Source organism: Chelonia mydas, chromosome 5, assembly GCF_015237465.2.
Source record: "Chelonia mydas isolate rCheMyd1 chromosome 5, rCheMyd1.pri.v2, whole genome shotgun sequence".
NCBI lineage: Eukaryota > Metazoa > Chordata > Testudines > Cheloniidae > Chelonia > Chelonia mydas.
Window position 1 is genome coordinate 43490341 of NC_051245.2, and position 18460 is coordinate 43508800.

Below are 18460 nucleotides of genomic sequence, written 5' to 3' on the forward strand. Positions count from 1 at the left end.
ACTCTTATAAGCAGTGGACAGAGCAGGCAGCCAAACGACATTATAAGGGAGCATTGCACAACTTTAAACGAGCATGTTCCCTAATGGAGCAGCGACAACTTCGAAACAACGTTAAGCAGGAGGATGTTAAGTGAGGAGTTACTGTATGAATAAAGTCACATTCTCTATCAACAGGCACTCAGTAAACATCTAAAGATCCTGCAGCATTCCATACTGTTTTAACATCAGTTTCACCAGAAATGTAATACCTGAGTGGAAGCGATCCCTACAGTTTGCTGTGGGTGTGAACAAAAGAGCCATAGCATATAGTAACAAGGGCCTTAAGATATTTTCCCCTCCTCACACACGCACACAGGTTGACAACTGGGACTGTTGCCCTCTAAGAATACGTAAAAAGGTGAACATAATGAAGTTGCTATTGCAGACATTTACTGCTTCTACATTTACATGCTATTACTAGACACTTCTGAAATGGAATATGGGATTTATCAAGGGCTTTTTTGTATTTGTACAAAAGACCAAGACCTTCCCAACTTCAAGAAAAATCCACTAGTCTGCACTGAGGCCGTCATACTGAGCTGGTAAGGAATTAGGCTAAAGGGAGTATTGCCCCATTTATTTTACAGATTAATAAATGAGCTATTTTCATTAGTACAATTACTATCTCACACTTAGATTGGAACCTGACCAGGGAAAACATACAGGTATTAATCTAAATTAACTAAACTTGACCAATATTTAAAGATGTGATAACAGTCCCTAGTTTTTATTTATGGAGCTAAGACAAAGACTATCCAGATTGCCATGAAAAGTAATCTACTGCCAACAAACAGTTATAGTAACCCCACCAGTCAACATCAGGCATCACTAGGGTAAATATTTTAGCCAAGAAGAAAGCACAAACATACATACAAGAAAAAAAAATAAAAGAAGGATGAAAAAATATCAAATACCATTATCACTAGAAATGTTTTTTAAGTTGGTAACCAAAGCTTAAGATGACATGTATTTAAGAAACATTTTAGGAGTTCATAGTAGTTACTCATAATATAGACATACGATTATTAAAACATTTAGGATAACTGATGGAATTTTCGGGTATATCTATTGTGCCTGCTTCTTCACTAAATTTACTCCTTTTCAGCAATCATGCAAGCACCAGCATAGCAAATACGAAAAAGACTCCTCCTGTGACAAGCTGGAAATGCACCACATTCAAAAGATCCAAAAATGCCAGCCACTATTCTCGGACGATAAGAACAATTCTTAAACTTTCTTAAACAGAAGCCTTGTTTTCTAATTTCTGCTGGTCACAGTGAATAATTTTTTCAAAATAATTTTTTGAAAACTAAAATCAGGTTTTTAAAATGTATATTCTTTTTTAAAAATAAGCCTGTTTGAAATTTAATTTGAATTCATGACAACCTATTATCTTTTTATCGTAATCTAGTATCATCTAAATAAAAGGTATGTTGAACTAATGAATCCTAATATATTTTAACTAATAAGTTAAGACTGCTTTTCTAAAAAAATAGCAGCAAGGGGAAAACATAACTAAATTTGGAGGTCAACCTTTATAAATACGACACAATGTAGCATGTATTGTATTATCTAGTTTCAGTCTTAATGATGTGAATACTGCTATTTATTTTTTTTTCACCAAATGCCAGTACTTTGTTGTGCAGTGAAAATCTTGCCTTAGTTGTTGAATAAATGTGTGGTAAACTAGCTATACAATTGCTTAAATAAATGTGTATAGTTATAGTGTGCTCTCCTGTTTTAGCAAGAAGTACTACCAAATCTAGTCTAAAAGCTGCATTTAAATAAATCAAGTAATCATGTTTTAATGGTTCTACCAATGAGAATGAAATTTTCATTTGGAAAATAACTAAAAAGTACAAATGGTTAACATGATTTTCCACTTGCTGATTTAAATAGTGATTTAAATCAAAGAAATTTAACATCAATCCACCCTCATTCCTCCAAAAAACCAAACTGCATATCATGTATTTGACATTACTGCCAGGAAAATGTTTAAGAACTTTGAGGATACTCCCACACCTCCATAAGGTTTTCCAGGAACTCCAAGGTCTGCTGATCACCACTTGACAAAGTTAATCAGGCAAAATACCACTCTTTAAAACAGATAAATGGTGTGAGCTTGCAATTTCTTTAGGGCTGAAATACATTATTCCAGCTTTATGCATTGACTGAAAAGCTAACAAGTGTCCAAGGATGGTAGCTCAACTAAAACAAGCTGTTTCACTGACATTAGAGCAATGGAGATTAAGGACTACTTCCAAGTTTTATATAATGTATAAGATAGCTGAAACTAGAGTGTGCTTTTGCAGGTCATGAATTTATATCATGAAAAGTAACATGCATGCGCAATAATTCTTTCCTCCCACTTCTCCCTTTGTAATTAAATAATTTTCCTTCTGACAGGTTTTAACAAAACGTTCCTTATGTGAATACTAGGCAGCTAAAAAGACAGTTACCTTTTTCCGACAGCTCTTCGAGATGTGTTGCTCATGTCCATTCAACTTAGGTATGTGTGTGTTCGCCACATGCACCGGTTCTGGAAGTTTTTCCCTCAGCAGTATCCATAGGGGACCGGCTCTAGAGCCCCCTGGAGTGGCGCGCATATGCAGTGGCATATAGGGTACTGCCTGCCCCCTCCACCCTCAGTTCCTTCTTGCCAGAAACTCCGACAGTGGGGAAGGAGGGTGGGTTGTGGAATGGACATGAGCAACACATCTTGAAGAACACCAGTTATGGAAAAAGGTAACTGCCTTTTATTCTTCGAGTGATTGCTTGTGTCCATTCAACTTATATGACTCCCAGCAGTACCCCTGGAGGCAGGATAAGGAGTTCACAGACATGTAGATTGCAATACAGCTCTGCCAAACCCAGCATCATCGCTGGCCTGCTGCGTGATGGCCTACTGGGTCGGGAATGTGTGTACTGAGGACCATGTCATGGCTTTACAGATGTCCTGGATCGGAACATGTGCCAGGAAGGTCACCAAGGATGCCTGCGCTCTAGTCGAGTGGGTTCTCACGATCGGTGGCAGAGGGACTCCCACTAACCCGTAGCGGGTCCGAATGCAAGAGGTAATCCAATTAGAAATCCTTTGCATGGACACAGGGAGGCCCTTCATCCTATCCTACCTGTAGAGATAAAAAGCTGAGTCGAACTTTTGGAAAGGTTTTGTCCGATCTAGGTAGAAAACCAGGTCCCTTCTTATGTCCAAAGCGTGAAAGCGCCTCGCTTCACTAATCTCATGGGGCTTAGGGCAGAAGACAGGAAGAAAGAAGTCCTTGCTCATGTGGAAAGCGGACACCACCTTGAGGAGGAAGGCCGAGTGGGACCGGAGCCGGACCTTTTCCTCACAGAAGACAGTGTATGGAAGTTCTGAGGTCAGGGCTCGCAGCTCGGAGACTCGCCTCACCGATGTCACTGCCAGCAGGAAAGCTACCTTCCATGATAGGTGAGATAGGGAGCATGAGGCCAAAGGCTCAAAGGGCGGACCCTGTGAGCCTGGACAAAACCAAGTTGAGATCCCACTGAGGGGCCGGGGACCAGACTTGAGGAAAGAGCCTCTCGAGGCCTCTAAGGAACCTGACTGTCATGTCATGGGAGAACACAGTCTGCCCCTGGATTGGCAGATGAAAGGCCGAAATGGCCACCAGGTGTACCCTGATAGAGGAGTGCGCCAGGCCCTGGTTCCTTAAATGAAGCAGGCAGCCCAAGATCAACTAAAGAATGTGAAGGGGAGATGCCCCATTCGGCCACCCAGTGGGAGAACGTCATCCACTTTGCCAGGTAGGTCTGCCTAGTCAAGGGCTTTCTACTCTCAAGGAGGACCTTCTGGACCCAGTCTGAACAGGCCCGTTCATATGGGCTCAGCCACGCAACATCCACGCTGTGAGGTGGAGGGACGCGAGGCTGGGGTGCAGGAGTTGGCCGTGATCACGTGACAGCAGGTCTGGCCAGTTCGGCAGGGGCCAGGGAGGGACTTAGGACAAGGGCAGAGAGGCTCGAGGTGAGGCTTGCTGGTAACCAGGCGCCAACCTCGGAGGTACACACCCCCCTGGCAGAAGTTTTGGAGTCGGCACCTGGAATCTCCGTGGCACCAGTACTGCTCCAGGGACAGGTCAAGGGACCGACGGTACCATTCCACGGACTGTCGCCGATCCGTCAGGGCAGCATCACTGCATGTAGCTACATCTTCATGACGCCAAGCCCACTCTAGTTCCCAATCCTGCTCCACATCCTGGTACTGCTCGTTAAGTGCGAAATGTAAATCGCCAACCCGGTGCTGTCGCGGATCTGCAGAGCGCTGCTGGTCACCGAGGCCCCGATCTAGACGCTTGTCGAGGTCAGTGAGATCCAACTCTGGGAGGGGTGACCAGTACCGATTGGGACAAAGCCATCAATCAACCCCCGTCTTGGTTGCAGGGGAGCGACCACTCAGGCTCTGGCTCAGGTTCGGAGCAAGGTTCCCTAGCAGTGGGACAGGCTCTGGCACCTACGGTGTAGACTACCTTGGCGGCACCACAGCCATGCCCATAGTTTAGGGACACTTCTATGAAAGAATCATTACAAGCACCTTCTTGAAGATTTAGCCTAAATTATATGTTAAAGGATTTATGGCTCAAAAGGCTAAATAGTATTTAAATTCTGAGATATGCTGCAGATAAGATAATATGGATGTAATATATTATTCAGCCTTGAAAAGACTATGATTTAGACTCAGGGCTGATCTACACTAGAAAATCAGGTTGGTTTAACTAAGTCGATCAGAGGAAGAATTCTTCCATCAACCTAGCTACCACCTCTCAGGTAGGTGCATTACCAATACGAACTGCAGAATCCCTCCCATCAGTGTAGGTAGCATCTATGCTGAAGCACTGCAATGGTGCAGCTATGCCGCTGTAATGTTTTAAGTACAGACAAGCTCAGAGTGATTCTGAAATTTTGCATCCAAATTGTCATCTTCTGGGTTTCTTCTTTGCATTCTAGGGGGAAAATGTTCCTCTAGGTTGCATAAGTACTAAAACATTTGGTACTGACTGGATGAAACTGAATCTTGTTTTTTTGGGCCATGGCTCCTTTCAATTTCCATTGTTTTGCTGGTGGTTCAATTTCAGTGAACAAAATATCTTCATATTTTGCAAAAGCATTTTTAGAGAATGTAATCCTGTGACAGAGATGCTGATAAGTCAAGTGCTGAAGCTCAACGTTAAGTTTCCTAGGCACAGGAGTGTTACACAGCTAGAGTACGTTTTCCTAGAGTTTAGCCACTAAATGATAGGGGAAAAAAAAACAAACAAACAAAAACTCCTCCAGCTTATCATTTTAAAAACATCTATTCCCTTGCCCTCCCTTTGGAAACTTTCTTTATTTAGGGCTCAACAGGAAGCTCAAGAGTTATAGTTAGTGATGCTGATGTGCAATAAAGAATTCCAACAGACTGAAACTTAAGTAGGATCACCCCATCTTTAGTGAATTTCTCACTGCAAGGAACAAAAAAGTGGAATGTGCCCACATAAAGCAGAGTGGTGCTTATCTATTTCTTCCATGGGTTTGGTGGAGAGTACCAATTCGTGCACAGACGAAGCTGTAGGAAGTTAGTCACTCTTTTTTACTAGACTATAGATGGTCTATTATACATTATGATTTGGAAGTTATATACATGATCTAATATTGTAATAGACTAAATAGATAAATTTCTTGATTTAGTCTCTTAAACAGGTAATATGCTTGAAAAAGTATTTTGTACACAGAGCTATTAACAAGAGTGCCAATATAAACAAATCATTTCTACAAAACAATGGCAACCAAGTGAGTTCTGTATCACATTTGTATAATATTAACAAAACCATATATTATATGGTACCATTACAGTACCATAGCACAATACTTACTGTTATCTAATAGGATAACCAATACAATTTTCTTTAATTATGGTGGCACTGGTATTGACCTATACTTAAAGTTGCACTATGACATCTGCAGTAGTACAGGGGATTATATCCCTTTATGTTTGAAAATAGTGTGTCAACAAGTTCCCAACACTTAGAGTAACAACTGAATTTTCAATAAAGTTACAAGTATATCTATTTATTAGCTTAGGATTGAATATAAGTTAAAGTGTCTCTCTTTAGAAATTTAGGTTTCAGAGTAACAGCCGTGTTAGTCTGTATTCGCAAAAAGAAAAGGAGTACTTGTGGCACCTTCGAGACTAACCAATTTATTTGAGCATAAGCTTTCGTGAGCTACAGCTCACTTCATTGGATGCATACTGTAGAAAGTGTAGAAGATCTTTTTATACGCACAAAGCATGAAAAAATGCATAAACCTGGAAATCCTGGGCGCCCCATCATCTCAGGCATTGGCACCCTGTCAGCAGGATTGTCTGGCTACGTAGACTCCCTCCTCAGGCCCTACACTACCAGCACTCCCAGCTACCTTCGAGACACCACTGATTTCCTGAGGAAACTACAGTCTATCGGTGACCTTCCTGATAACACCATCCTAGCCGCTATGGATGTAGAAGCCCTCTACACTAACATTCCACACAAAGATGGACTACAAGCCGTCAAGAACACTATCCCCGATAATGTCACGGCTAACCTGGTGGCTGAACTTTGTGACTTTGTCCTTACCCATAACTATTTTACATTTGGGGACAATGTATACCTTCAAATCAGCAGCACTGCTATGGGTACCCGCATGGCCCCACAGTATGCCAACATTTTTAGGGCTGACTTAGAACAACGTTTCCTCAGCTCTCGTCCCCTAACGCCCCTACTCTACTTGCGCTATATTGATGACATCTTCATCATCTGGACCCATGGAAAAGAAGCCCTTGAGGAATTCCACCAGGATTTCAACAATTTCCATCCCACCATCAACCTCAGCCTGGTCCAGTCCACACAAGAGATCCACTTCCTGGACACTACAGTGCTAATAAACGATGGTCACATAAACACCACCCTATACCGGAAACCTACTGACTGCTATTCCTACCTACATGCCTCCAGCTTTCACCCTGACCACACCACACGATCCATCGTCTACAGCCAAGCTCTGCGATACAATCGCATTTGCTCCAACCCCTCAGACAGAGACAAACACTTACAAAATCTCTATCAAGCATTCTTACAACTACAATACCCACCTGCAGAAGTGAAGAAACAGATTGATAGAGCCAGAAGAGTTCCCAGAAGTCACCTACTACAGGACAGGCGAAACAAAGAAAATAACAGAACGCCACTAGCCGTCACCTTCAGCCTCCAACTAAAACCCCTCCAACGCATTATTAAGGATCTACAACCTATCCTGAAGGATGACCCAACACTCTCACAAATCTTGGGAGACAGGCCAGTCCTTGCCTACAGACAGCCCCCCAACCCGAAGCAAATACTCACCAGCAACCACATACCACACAACAGAACCACTAACCCAGGAACCTATCCTTGCAACAAAGCCCACGTTGCCAACTGTGCCCACATATCTATTCAGGGGACACCATCACAGAGCCTAATAACATCAGCCACACTATCAGAGGCTCGTTCACCTGCACATCCACCAATGTGATATATGCCATCATGTGCCAGCAATGCCCCTCTGCCATGTACATTGGTCAAACTGGACAGTCTCTACGTAAAAGAACAAATGGACACAAATCAGATGTCAAGAATTATAACATTCATAAACCAGTCGGAGAACACTTCAATCTCTCTGGTCACGCGATTACAGACATGAAAGTTGCGATATTACAACAAAAAAAACTTCAAATCCAGACGCCAGCAAGAGACTGTTGAATTGGAATTCATTTGCAAATTTGATACAATTAACTTAGGCTTGAATAGAGACTGGGAGTGGCTGAGTCATTATGCAAGGTAACCTATTTCCCCTTGTTTTTTCCTACCCCCCGCCCCCCAGACGTTCTTGTTAAACCCTGGATTTGTGCTGGAAATGGCCCACCTTGATCATCATACACATTGTAAGGAGAGTGATCACTTTAGATAAGCTATTACCAGCAGGAGAGTGGGGTGGGGGGAGGTATTTTTTCATGCTTTGTGCGTATAAAAAAATCTTCTACACTTTCCACAGTATGCATCCGATGAAGTGAGCTGTAGCTCACGAAAGCTTATGCTCAAATAAATTGGTTAGTCTCGAAGATGCCACAAGTACTCCTTTTCTTTTTAGAAATTTAGACTTTCAGTCCCACCTTTTCTTCATCTCCTTCTAGCTAACAAATATCTTTACTATCACATTTCTAAATTCACATCCAAATAGCTAAATCTCCAACACAGCATTCAAAAAATGATGATTGTTCATTATAACTGTTTCTGTTTAACATAAGAATGGCCATACTGGGTCAGGTCAAAGGCCAACAGACAGTGGCCAACTTTATACTAAGGGAAACCAACACAAGTGTCTTCTTCATAGAACAAAACTTCTAGCACAGACAGGGAAACAGTGAAGGGAGGAGGAGCTCCCCAGCACTGCTGCCCCAGCTGATCCATAACAGCCTTCAGTCAGCCCTTCAGTGTAGCTTGCCTCATTTCTGCTGTTCTCACAAGGATGTGTTAAGATTCAGCAAGTCACTTAACCTCTCCATACCTAAGCTCCCTTTCTGTAAAACAGGCAGTATCATTGTCCCTTTTCTCCCACCCATCATCTTGCCTATTTACACTGGAAGCTCTGCAGGGTAGGGACCATTTATCTACAATACTTATATGGTCCTCATCACCATGTATTTGAGGGCCAATCAGTCTTTAAAATATTTATCCTCACAACACCCCTGCAAAGTAGAGAAGTACCATTAACCCCATTTTATGGATGGAGAACCAAGCCTACACTGAATACAGGTATGGATAACTCCAGTTTCCGTTCTAGTTTGCACTTACAGCTTACTGATGAGGAAAGGAAAGATATCTAAAATTTTATATTCCTAGAAAAAAATACTTGTCCAAAAGAAACATTATATATTAATGGGGAAGAAAATCCAAGTGACTGCGGGGACATAACAGGGATTGCAGGAGATGAGGGCAAGAGATCAGAGAGATGGCATAGTGTGAGATGGTGCAGGATTCGAAGGGGCACAGAAGTGGATTTCAGGGAACAAACAGAACTCCAGAAATGGGACTGGGTATAGGGGAGGAGCAGGAAGAAAGAAGAAAAAGGTTGGGGAGACAGGAGGGTTAAGTTTTGGGGGTTGTTTTAAATGGAACTCTCCTTCCAAGAGTCATTAACTTATCGTTAAGGCTGCTCAAGTTCGTTTTCCAGCAGTGTGATCACTGGAACCCTAGAAAAATCATTAAAGAAACACTGGCACAACAGAGAGGAATGTGTCCCAGGCTAGGATGGTCCAGTGGTTTGGGACCTAGCCTGAGCCATGGGAAACCTGGATTCAGTCCCTGGTTCTGCCACAGACTTCCTGTGTGATCTGGGGCAAGTCAATTAGCCTCTCTGAACCTCAGTTCCCGCATCTGAGGAATGGAGATAATAGTACTTCCTTACTTTGCAGGGGTTGTGGGGATAAATTAAAGACAGTGAGATACAGATAATAAGGTAATGGGTGCTATATAAGTACTTAAGATAGGTAAATAACTATAGAGCAGTGGCACCAAGGCCTGAACTCATTCACACAGCATCCTTAACTGGCTCAGCAATGAGAAAATTTGTCTTTAAATCGTCCCTTCCCAACTCTCAAAAGCAGAGGACATGCTTCTCCCAGCAATAGCCCCCTTTCTGCTTTCAGTATCCTCACTATATTCTGCCTATAAAAAAGGAGAAACAGGATCTGACTTTAAAACAAACCTGAAGAGATACCACTTCACACAAAAAATGTACACACAGGTTTTATTTGCATTTGAATGCTAGGAACTATGATTCTTTAGGAAGAGGTTAGGGAACTGACAGGACTGGTTGTGAATGGAAGATGGACAGGAAAGACCATTGTTCTAATGCATGAGCAAGTAAATTTGCTCCTTTCCCTCAGTTCCTCTTTTTAAACTAAGCTGGTTCTGGCCTCTTCACTATATATAAAAGTGTGTGTGTGTGTGTGTCACACACACACAGAAGTGCTTAGGGAGGCATTGCTGTTTTGCTGGGCTTTGTACTCATTCACTGGTATTCTAACAGACCCTAATTTACTCAATGTAGTAAAGAATTCCAGATATAAACTTCCCAAAGCCCCCAATGAACTTTTGTTTTGAAGAGTTTGATAGTCCTCTAAAATGCAGGAAATTGCACCTCTTACTTCAAAGTGTTCCAGTCAAGAACCCTACAACCCTTTTAGTGCTTCCCCCAACTACTCACAGCCTCCTTACTTTTACTTGGCTGGCTACAGACGCTAATGTTTCCTCAAATATACAAACTTATCTTCACAACCACATATAAGAACAGCCATACTGGGTCAGACCACAGGTCTGGCTAGCCCAGTATCGTGTCTCCCGACAGTGGCCAATGCCAGCTGCCCCAGAAGGAATGAACAGGTAATCAACCAAATGATCATCCCCTGTTGCCCATTCCCAGCTTCTGGCAAACAGAGGCTAGGGACACTATCCCTGCCCATCCTGTCTAATGGCCATGGATGGGACCTATCCTCCACGAACTTATCTTATTCTTTTTTGAACCATGTTATAGTCTTGGCCTTCACAACATCCTCTGGCAAGGAGTTCCACAGGTGGACTGTGCCTTGTGTGAAAAAATACGTCCTTTTGTTTGTTTTAAACCTGATGCCTATTAATTTCATTTGGTGATCCCTAGTTCTTGTGTTATGAGAAGGAGTAAATAACACTTATTTACTTTCTCCACACAAGTCACAATTTTATAGACCTCTATCATATCCTGCCTTAGTCATCTCTTTTCTACGCTGAAACGTCCCAGTCTTATTAACCTCTCCTCATATGGCAGCTGTTCCATACCCCTAATCATTTTTGTTGCCCTTTTCTGAACCTTTTCCAATATATCTTTTTTGATATGGGGCACATCTGTACACACTATTCAAGATGTGGGTGTACCATGGAGTTATACATAGGCAATATGATATTCTCCGTCTTATTATCTATTCCTTTCCTAATAGTTCCCAACATTCTGTTCGCTTTTTTGACTGTCGCTGCACATTGAGTGGATGTTTTCAGAGAACTATTCACAATGACTCCAAGATCTCTTTCTTGAGTGGTAACAGTTAATTTAGATCCCATCATTTTATATGTATAGTTGGGATTATGTTTTCCAATGTGCATTACTTTGCATTTATCAACATTGAATTTCATCTGCCATTTTGTTGCCCAGTCACCCAGTTTTGAGAGATCCTTTTGTAGCATCCCTTCGCAGTGTGCCTGGGACTTAACAATATTGAGCAATTTTGTATCATCTGCAAATTTTGTCACCTCACTGTTTACCCCATTTTCCATATCATTTATGAATATATTGAACAGAACCGGGCCCAATACAGACCCCTGGGGACACCTCCATTTTCTTCTTTCAATTCTGAAAACTGACTATTGATTCCTACCCTTCAATTCCTATCTTTTAACCAGTTACCAACCCATGAGAGGACCTTCCCTCTTATCCCATGACAACTTACTTTGCCTAAGAACCTTTGGTGAGTAATATATATTCCCATTCTACATGTCTTATTGGAAGAGAACACAAATGTCCACCCAACACAGTTAGTTACTCAAAAGCAACACACACAAGGAAACTCTGGCCACGTAATTTTTTTCCTTTAAAAATTTACAATTTGACACTATCAGCATAGAATCTAGCCATCTTTGAGTATCTTCCCTCACTTACGTTTTCAAAGGGTGCAGCAGGAAGGAGGGAGGAAAATACATAGTAGCCACTAATGGCTGCCCCATTCAGAGGCAAGTACAATGCCAAACCCAGGGCAGATTAAAGTTGCTTAAGGGGCAGCTTCAGGGCTGCTCTAATTTATGCATCTGACTATGGCCCAGAAGGGTCTGTCTGCCAGCCTGGAAGCACCAGAACAACTCCACACATGATATGACCCAGCATTTCTCCAAAACTCAGAGGTACAAATGTCAGCTCTCTGCCAGCTGCAAACTCCTCCATGACAATGAATTCCACAGATGGGCAGATCTGGTTGCTCTCCAGCCCCTTTGCACTGTCACAACACTAAAGGGGCTAGACTGAAGCAGAAAACCTGGCCTTTATTACTTCCTATTCAAAACACTTATTTCCTCATCTATTACCTATTATCTGCAATTTAGATTAGACATTTCTCAAAGTTCTAGGAGTATTTTCAGGTCAAGTTAAAGCTTTGTATTTGATTCTGAATGACTGGAATGGTGTAGATTTGTATTGAAAGGGAACAAATTGCATTGGTAAACAGAATCAGAATGTGGAGATATATATTGTTCTGTGGGTCCCGTGACCACAAGTAATATGCGAGTTTCTTTGGATGCTGATGTTTCTATAACTAGTACATTTCTTATGTTTTTAGTAGGTCTGTCAAACTGAAAAAAATTAATCATGATTAATTGCAACATTAAAAAAAGTAATCACGATTAATCACCATTTTAATTGCACTGTTAAACAATAGAATACCGTTTAAATTTTTGGATGTTTTCTACATTTTCAAATATATTGTTTTCAATTACAACACAGAATACAAAGTTTACAGAGCTCACTTTATATTATTTTTATTACAAATATTTGCACTGTAAAAAGATGAAACAAACAAATAGTATTTTTCATTTCACCTCGTACAAGTACTGTAGTGCAATCTCAATAGCATGGAAGTGTAACTTATAAAATGTAATTTTTTTTTTTTTTTTTTTTTTTTTTAACACATAAAACTGCACTTAAAAACAAAACAATGTAAAACTTCAGAGCCTACAAGTCCACTCAATCCTACTTCTTGTTCAGCCAATCGCAAAGACAAACTGGTTTGTTTACATTTATGGGAGATAATGCTGCCTGCTTCTTATTTACAACGTCACCTGAAAGTGATAACACGTATTCCCAAGGCACTGTTGTAGCCAGCACTGCAAGGTGTTTACGTGCCAGATATGCTAAACATTTGTACGCCCCTTCATGCTTCGACCACCATTCCAGAGGATGTACTTCCATGCTTACGTCGGGTTTACTCAATAACGATCCAAAGCAGTGCAGATCGACGCATGTTCATTTTCATCATCTGCATCAAATCCAACAATAGACGGTTGATTTTCTTTTTTGATGGTTTGGGTTCTGTAGTTTCTGCATTGGAGTGTTGCTCTTTTAAGACTTCTGAAAGCATGCACCACACCTTGTCCTTCTCAGATTTTGGAAGACACTTAAAGTTCTTAAAACTTTGGATTGAGTGCTGTAGCTATCTTTAGAAATCTCACATTGGCACCTTCTTTGCGTTTTGTCAAACCTGCAGTGAAGGTGCTCTTAAATCAAACATGTGCTGGGTCATCATCCGAGACTGCCATAACACAAAATTATATGGCAGAACGTGGGTAAAACTGCAGAGCAGGAGACATACAATTCTCCCCAAGGAGTTTAGTCACAAATTTAATTAACATCTTCTTTTTGAATGAGCATCATCAGCACAGAAACATATCCTCTGGAATGGTGGCCAAAGCATGAAGGGTCATATGGATGTTTAGCATATCCGGTACATAAATACCTTGCAACACCGGCTACAACAGTACCATGTGAATACCTCTTCTCACTTCAGGTGACATTATAAATAAGAAGCAGGCAGCATTATCTCCTATAAATGTAAACAAACTTGTTAGTCTTAGCAACTGGCTGAACAAAAAGTAGGACTGAATGGACTTGTAGGCTCTAAGTTTGACATTGTTTTGTTTTTGAGTGCAGATATGTAACAAAAAATCTACATTTGTAAGTTGCACTTTCACGATAAAGAGATTGCACTACTATTCTTGTATGAGGTGAACTGAAAAATATTTTTTATTTTTTGCAAATATTTGTAAGCACTGCACTCAAAAGTGTGCACTATACACTTTGTATTCTGTTATAATTGAAATAAATATATTTGAAAATGTAGAAAAACCATCCAAAAATATAATAAATTTCAATTGGTATTCTATTATTATTTAACAGTGCAATTAAAACTGTGATTAATCCTAATTAATTTTTTTAATCTAGTTAATTAACTCATGTTAATCACTTGAGTAAACTGTGATTAATTGACAGCCCTAGTTTTTAGGGATTACATTAATGTGAAATGCACTTGAGCATCCTGAATTCAAGTTTTTTATAAGGTGTTCCTCATTTTCATTCTGATTTGTAGTTTATCCAACGTGTAGGAGTTACAATTTTCAAATCAATAGTTTAATACTTAAGTAATTACATTCTTGATGGAGAAGGTGGAGCCAGCAATATACTTGCAATTTTCTAGCATACCGTAGAAGCCAACAATTTTATTACTTTAATACAAGATTTTGATTAGAATATTATTACATTTTATGGTACTATATATTCATAAATTAATTCCAAAAGAGTAAATGTAATGGTTATTAACTATACAATACTACACTGCCACCTCAAATACAGGTACCTATCTGTGAAATTTCTGTCACTTGAAAGAAGTTAAAAAGAATCTCCAATGCATTCATATTAAAACAGATTAATTTCCCACAATATGTTTTCCTAAGAAAGTCCAACTTTTTTGGCAAGTCCACAATGTGAACACGTGCATTTTGTGAGAGTTCAAATAAACATTAGAAACACTGGGAGTGAGGTAATGTCTTTTATTGGATCAACTTCTATTGGTGAGACAGACAAGCTTTCAAGCTTACACAGAGCTCTTCTTCACATCTGTGTAAGCTCAATAGTTTTCCTCTCTCACCAACAGAAGCTGGTTCAAAAAAGATATTACCTCACTCACCTTGTCTCTCTAATATCCTGGAACCAACACAGCTATGACAACACTGCATAACAGAAACACATTCAAATGATTTTTTTTTTTTTTTTTAAACACGGAACAAACTGTAGGAGTCGGTGACACTCAAAAATATATGCTGTACAAATGACAACTAATTGGTTTCAGAGTAGCAGCCGTGTTAGTCTGTATGCGCAAAAAGAAAAGGAGGACTTGTGGCACCTTAAAGACTAACAAATTTATTTGAGCATAAGCTTTCGTGAGCTACAGCATGCATGCATCCGATGAAGCGAGCTGCTCAAATAAATTTGTTAGTCTCTAAGGTGCCACAAGTCCTCCTTTTCTTTTTGCAAATGACAACTAAGTTTCACATGAATTGCATTTACATGACATAAAATGTTGACCTGAAGGCAAGTTCAGTTATCTTTAAATACACAGAGTATGATATTTACAAAAAATTATAAGAAACTTCAGATGTAATGCAATACCAAAAAAGTGAATCGTGAGAGGAGAAGAGATTGAAAGATATAAAACTATAGTAATATTTTTCTAAAGAATAAAAACACAATGTAAAAAAAAAATATATAGCTTTAAAGACTAATTGTAGCTACCGAGTCAGCAGGGTCAATGGAATAAGAATAGAATTGCAAATTCTGAGTTTTATATTCTATTTCAAAGTTTTCCACTGTTTTTTGTTAATCTTTACTGTGTATAATGGCTTACATTGGACTACTGTGAATAAAACCTGCCATATGAGAGCTGGATACTATTATTTTTCCCTGCTATAGAGAGTCAGCAATTTTGAAAGCAGCTCTTCCTGTCAGTGTGTGATGGTAGCAAGCACGGTTTTCTGAAGGGTTGATTCAGCACAATCTGGACATCTAACTGTCATTATCAGTAACATAATAAAGCATAAAGAGACCAAGAGAAGAGACTGAGTGGAGTTATAGGAAATATGGGAGAGAAATAAGGAGCAAAGAATATGAAGGCACAGATGGAGGAGAAAAGACAGATGTTAGGGAGAAATATGAAAAAAGTGATACACAAGAAGAAGAAAACGGAATAAGGAATGTCTCTGAACAACTTAAATAGAAAAGTTTAGCCACTCAACAACTCCTTCCTTTTCTTTTCCAATTGAACATCTGTAAAAGGGCAGGAAGCATTCAATTAAAGAGCCACCAATTAAGGCCCTGATCCTAAAAAGAGATCCAACAGCATGGTCTCTTATGCCCAGTAGTTCCGTAAGAAATCAGCGGGACACTCCCTGGGCATACCAGTAAGTGTCCCCACACACACACACACTTGATAGAATTGAAGCCTAACGTCATGGGGAGGTTGTGCACAATCCTCCATATTAACTATGCAAGGTTTGTCCTCTTCTGGTCTAAATATTTGATCAAATGGAGGATCCAAGTGACTCAACAGCTAGGCAGCTGGCTCTCTCCCTGGCCTTTCCTGCTGCTGACAGACAACAAGAATTAAAGTGCTGCTGGAAGCAGTATTAAGAAATAGCAAGCGGAACTTTACACCAGACTAATGTATGCAACTGATGAATTTTCAGCACAGTACATGGTCAATTAGGTGTGCAGCTCCTATTAACACCACAGCACATTGTCTGATCCTGTGTTGAAAACTGATCTTGTATGTAACTGAAACAGTTCATACTAACAAAGGAATGGTCAGAATCAGCAGGCAGCATTTCTGCACGCAAATGAAATGACATTGAGCGTTCCAATGACCATGCCCATAGCTATATTTAATTTTACCCAATACTGATTTAAGTATTCACATTAATATTGTAGATAATCAGTTTTATATACAAAATATGATGTAATAATAATTTATAAGAAACACTTACTGGGTAATTTTTTTGGAGGGATGGAAGGATGGGTTCAGGTAGGGCTATAAAAAAAAAGTTTAAAGTTGCTGTGATTCACATAATTCACAGAAAACAATATTGTATCAGTTACACCAAAGGTGTGGACTGAAAGTCCATGACAGAAGCGTTTACTCTGAATTTCATTTTCATGTACTTTGTGAAATTAAAATTACCTGCATAAATTTTATATAATTATTGTATATCTCATAATATGAAAATTATTCAGTTAAATGAAAGTGTTATCAACATATTGCTATTTGTAGAACAAACATATGAAGACTTCTATGTCAGCTGGACACCGTTTGCATTTTAAAATTCATGTTAATTCGTTATTGTAGGCTACTATTATTTAGACTCCAAAAAGGATAATCATAACTTAACTCAAGTACTTGGATCTACCCTAACATGATTATAACATGGCATGGGATGTCTTCCATATTCTAAATAAGTTCACAATTCTTCAGATATAAAATCTGCCACACTAGGTCATCAAAAGTAACTAAAAATAAAATAAGATGGGCCACATATCCCGTAGCCACTGCTGACAAAAGCCCTAGAGAGATTATGTTCTGTGCTATTTCCCGCTTTACTACACAGCTAGCAGTGTCCCAAAGCCATGTGGACATTGGTGATGTTAGTGCACTAACAAATAAAAAGGTAATTTTAACTTTCATAAAACCCTGAGGTGGTGGAGGGAGTGTGTGTTGGGGCGGGAGGGAGAAGAGGCACGGCGGGGGAGGAGAGACAGGACACACACACAAAGAATAAAAATAATGGGGCAAATATTTATCTTCCATATCAGATGGTGTTAAACATAATAGAGAGAGAAAAAAAACCCACAAAAAACAGTTGAGTTTCCATTTAACATTTATATCCCACTCATTATTTGAGCTGCAGATCTGGTAGCTAGCTCCTTGTTGCACTAAAGCTATAATGTCACTCCATCAACACGTTTTAAAAACAGTTAGTCTATACCATTCCTTAAGGAGAATGATAACGAAGTTCAGCATGTAGAACTCAAAACTAGGTCTCAGAAGGGAACAATTGTTAAAATATCCTTTGTTTTTGAGAACTGAGAATTAGACCTGCAGAATTCTCAGCAATAGGACTTTCATATTTTCAAAAGAATGCTACAATGACTAATTGGGTTGCTAAGAATAAGATCACAGCTGCTTTAATGCTCAAGGTTTCCTTTGCTTGTGGGCGTTTGGGGATATGAAGGAGCTATCTTATTTCTATGACATCTTGGAGATTTCCCAGCATTCTGTCATAATGACAGGAAAGGAAGCAAAATCTGAGCCATCTGAGTGCTCAAGATATTTTCATCTGAGTCTACATCATACATGAAGAGTCATGGGCTATTAAGGGGGGAAATGTTATTGGTCCGTAATCACATTTGCCATTTGAGTTCCTCTTCTCCTACAATACAGTGCAGATGGACCTGTTCATGTAGAAAGGTTAAAGCTCAAGAAACGTGTGTACCTATAAAATAAACTCAAGCCATAGGTCAAATAAGATTTCCACAGTAGCATGGTGGGCAAAGCGAAAAGCAAAAAAGAAAACAGAACAGAGATTTGACTGTACTAGGGAGGAAAGATGGACTCAATTTTACTGGTAAATGAAATATTTGCTTTTCCTTTCTTCTTTCCCTATACCTCCTTACTAGGATTTTTGTAGGTAAAGTATGCAATTAGGAA

General features: G+C 39.9%; 1 protein-coding gene across 4 annotated transcripts in view; it reads right to left on the reverse strand.

The window, feature by feature from the left end:
* The window catches only part of TENT2 (terminal nucleotidyltransferase 2), a 75683-nt gene that overhangs the window by 22938 nt on the left and 34285 nt on the right, over positions 1-18460 (reverse strand). For all 4 annotated transcript variants that reach the window (XM_007066697.4, XM_043546894.1, XM_037902952.2 and 1 more), the window contains exon 11: positions 16743-16786. In XM_007066697.4, the coding sequence (XP_007066759.1) occupies positions 16743-16786 (44 nt within the window). The remainder of the gene's footprint in view (positions 1-16742; positions 16787-18460) is intronic.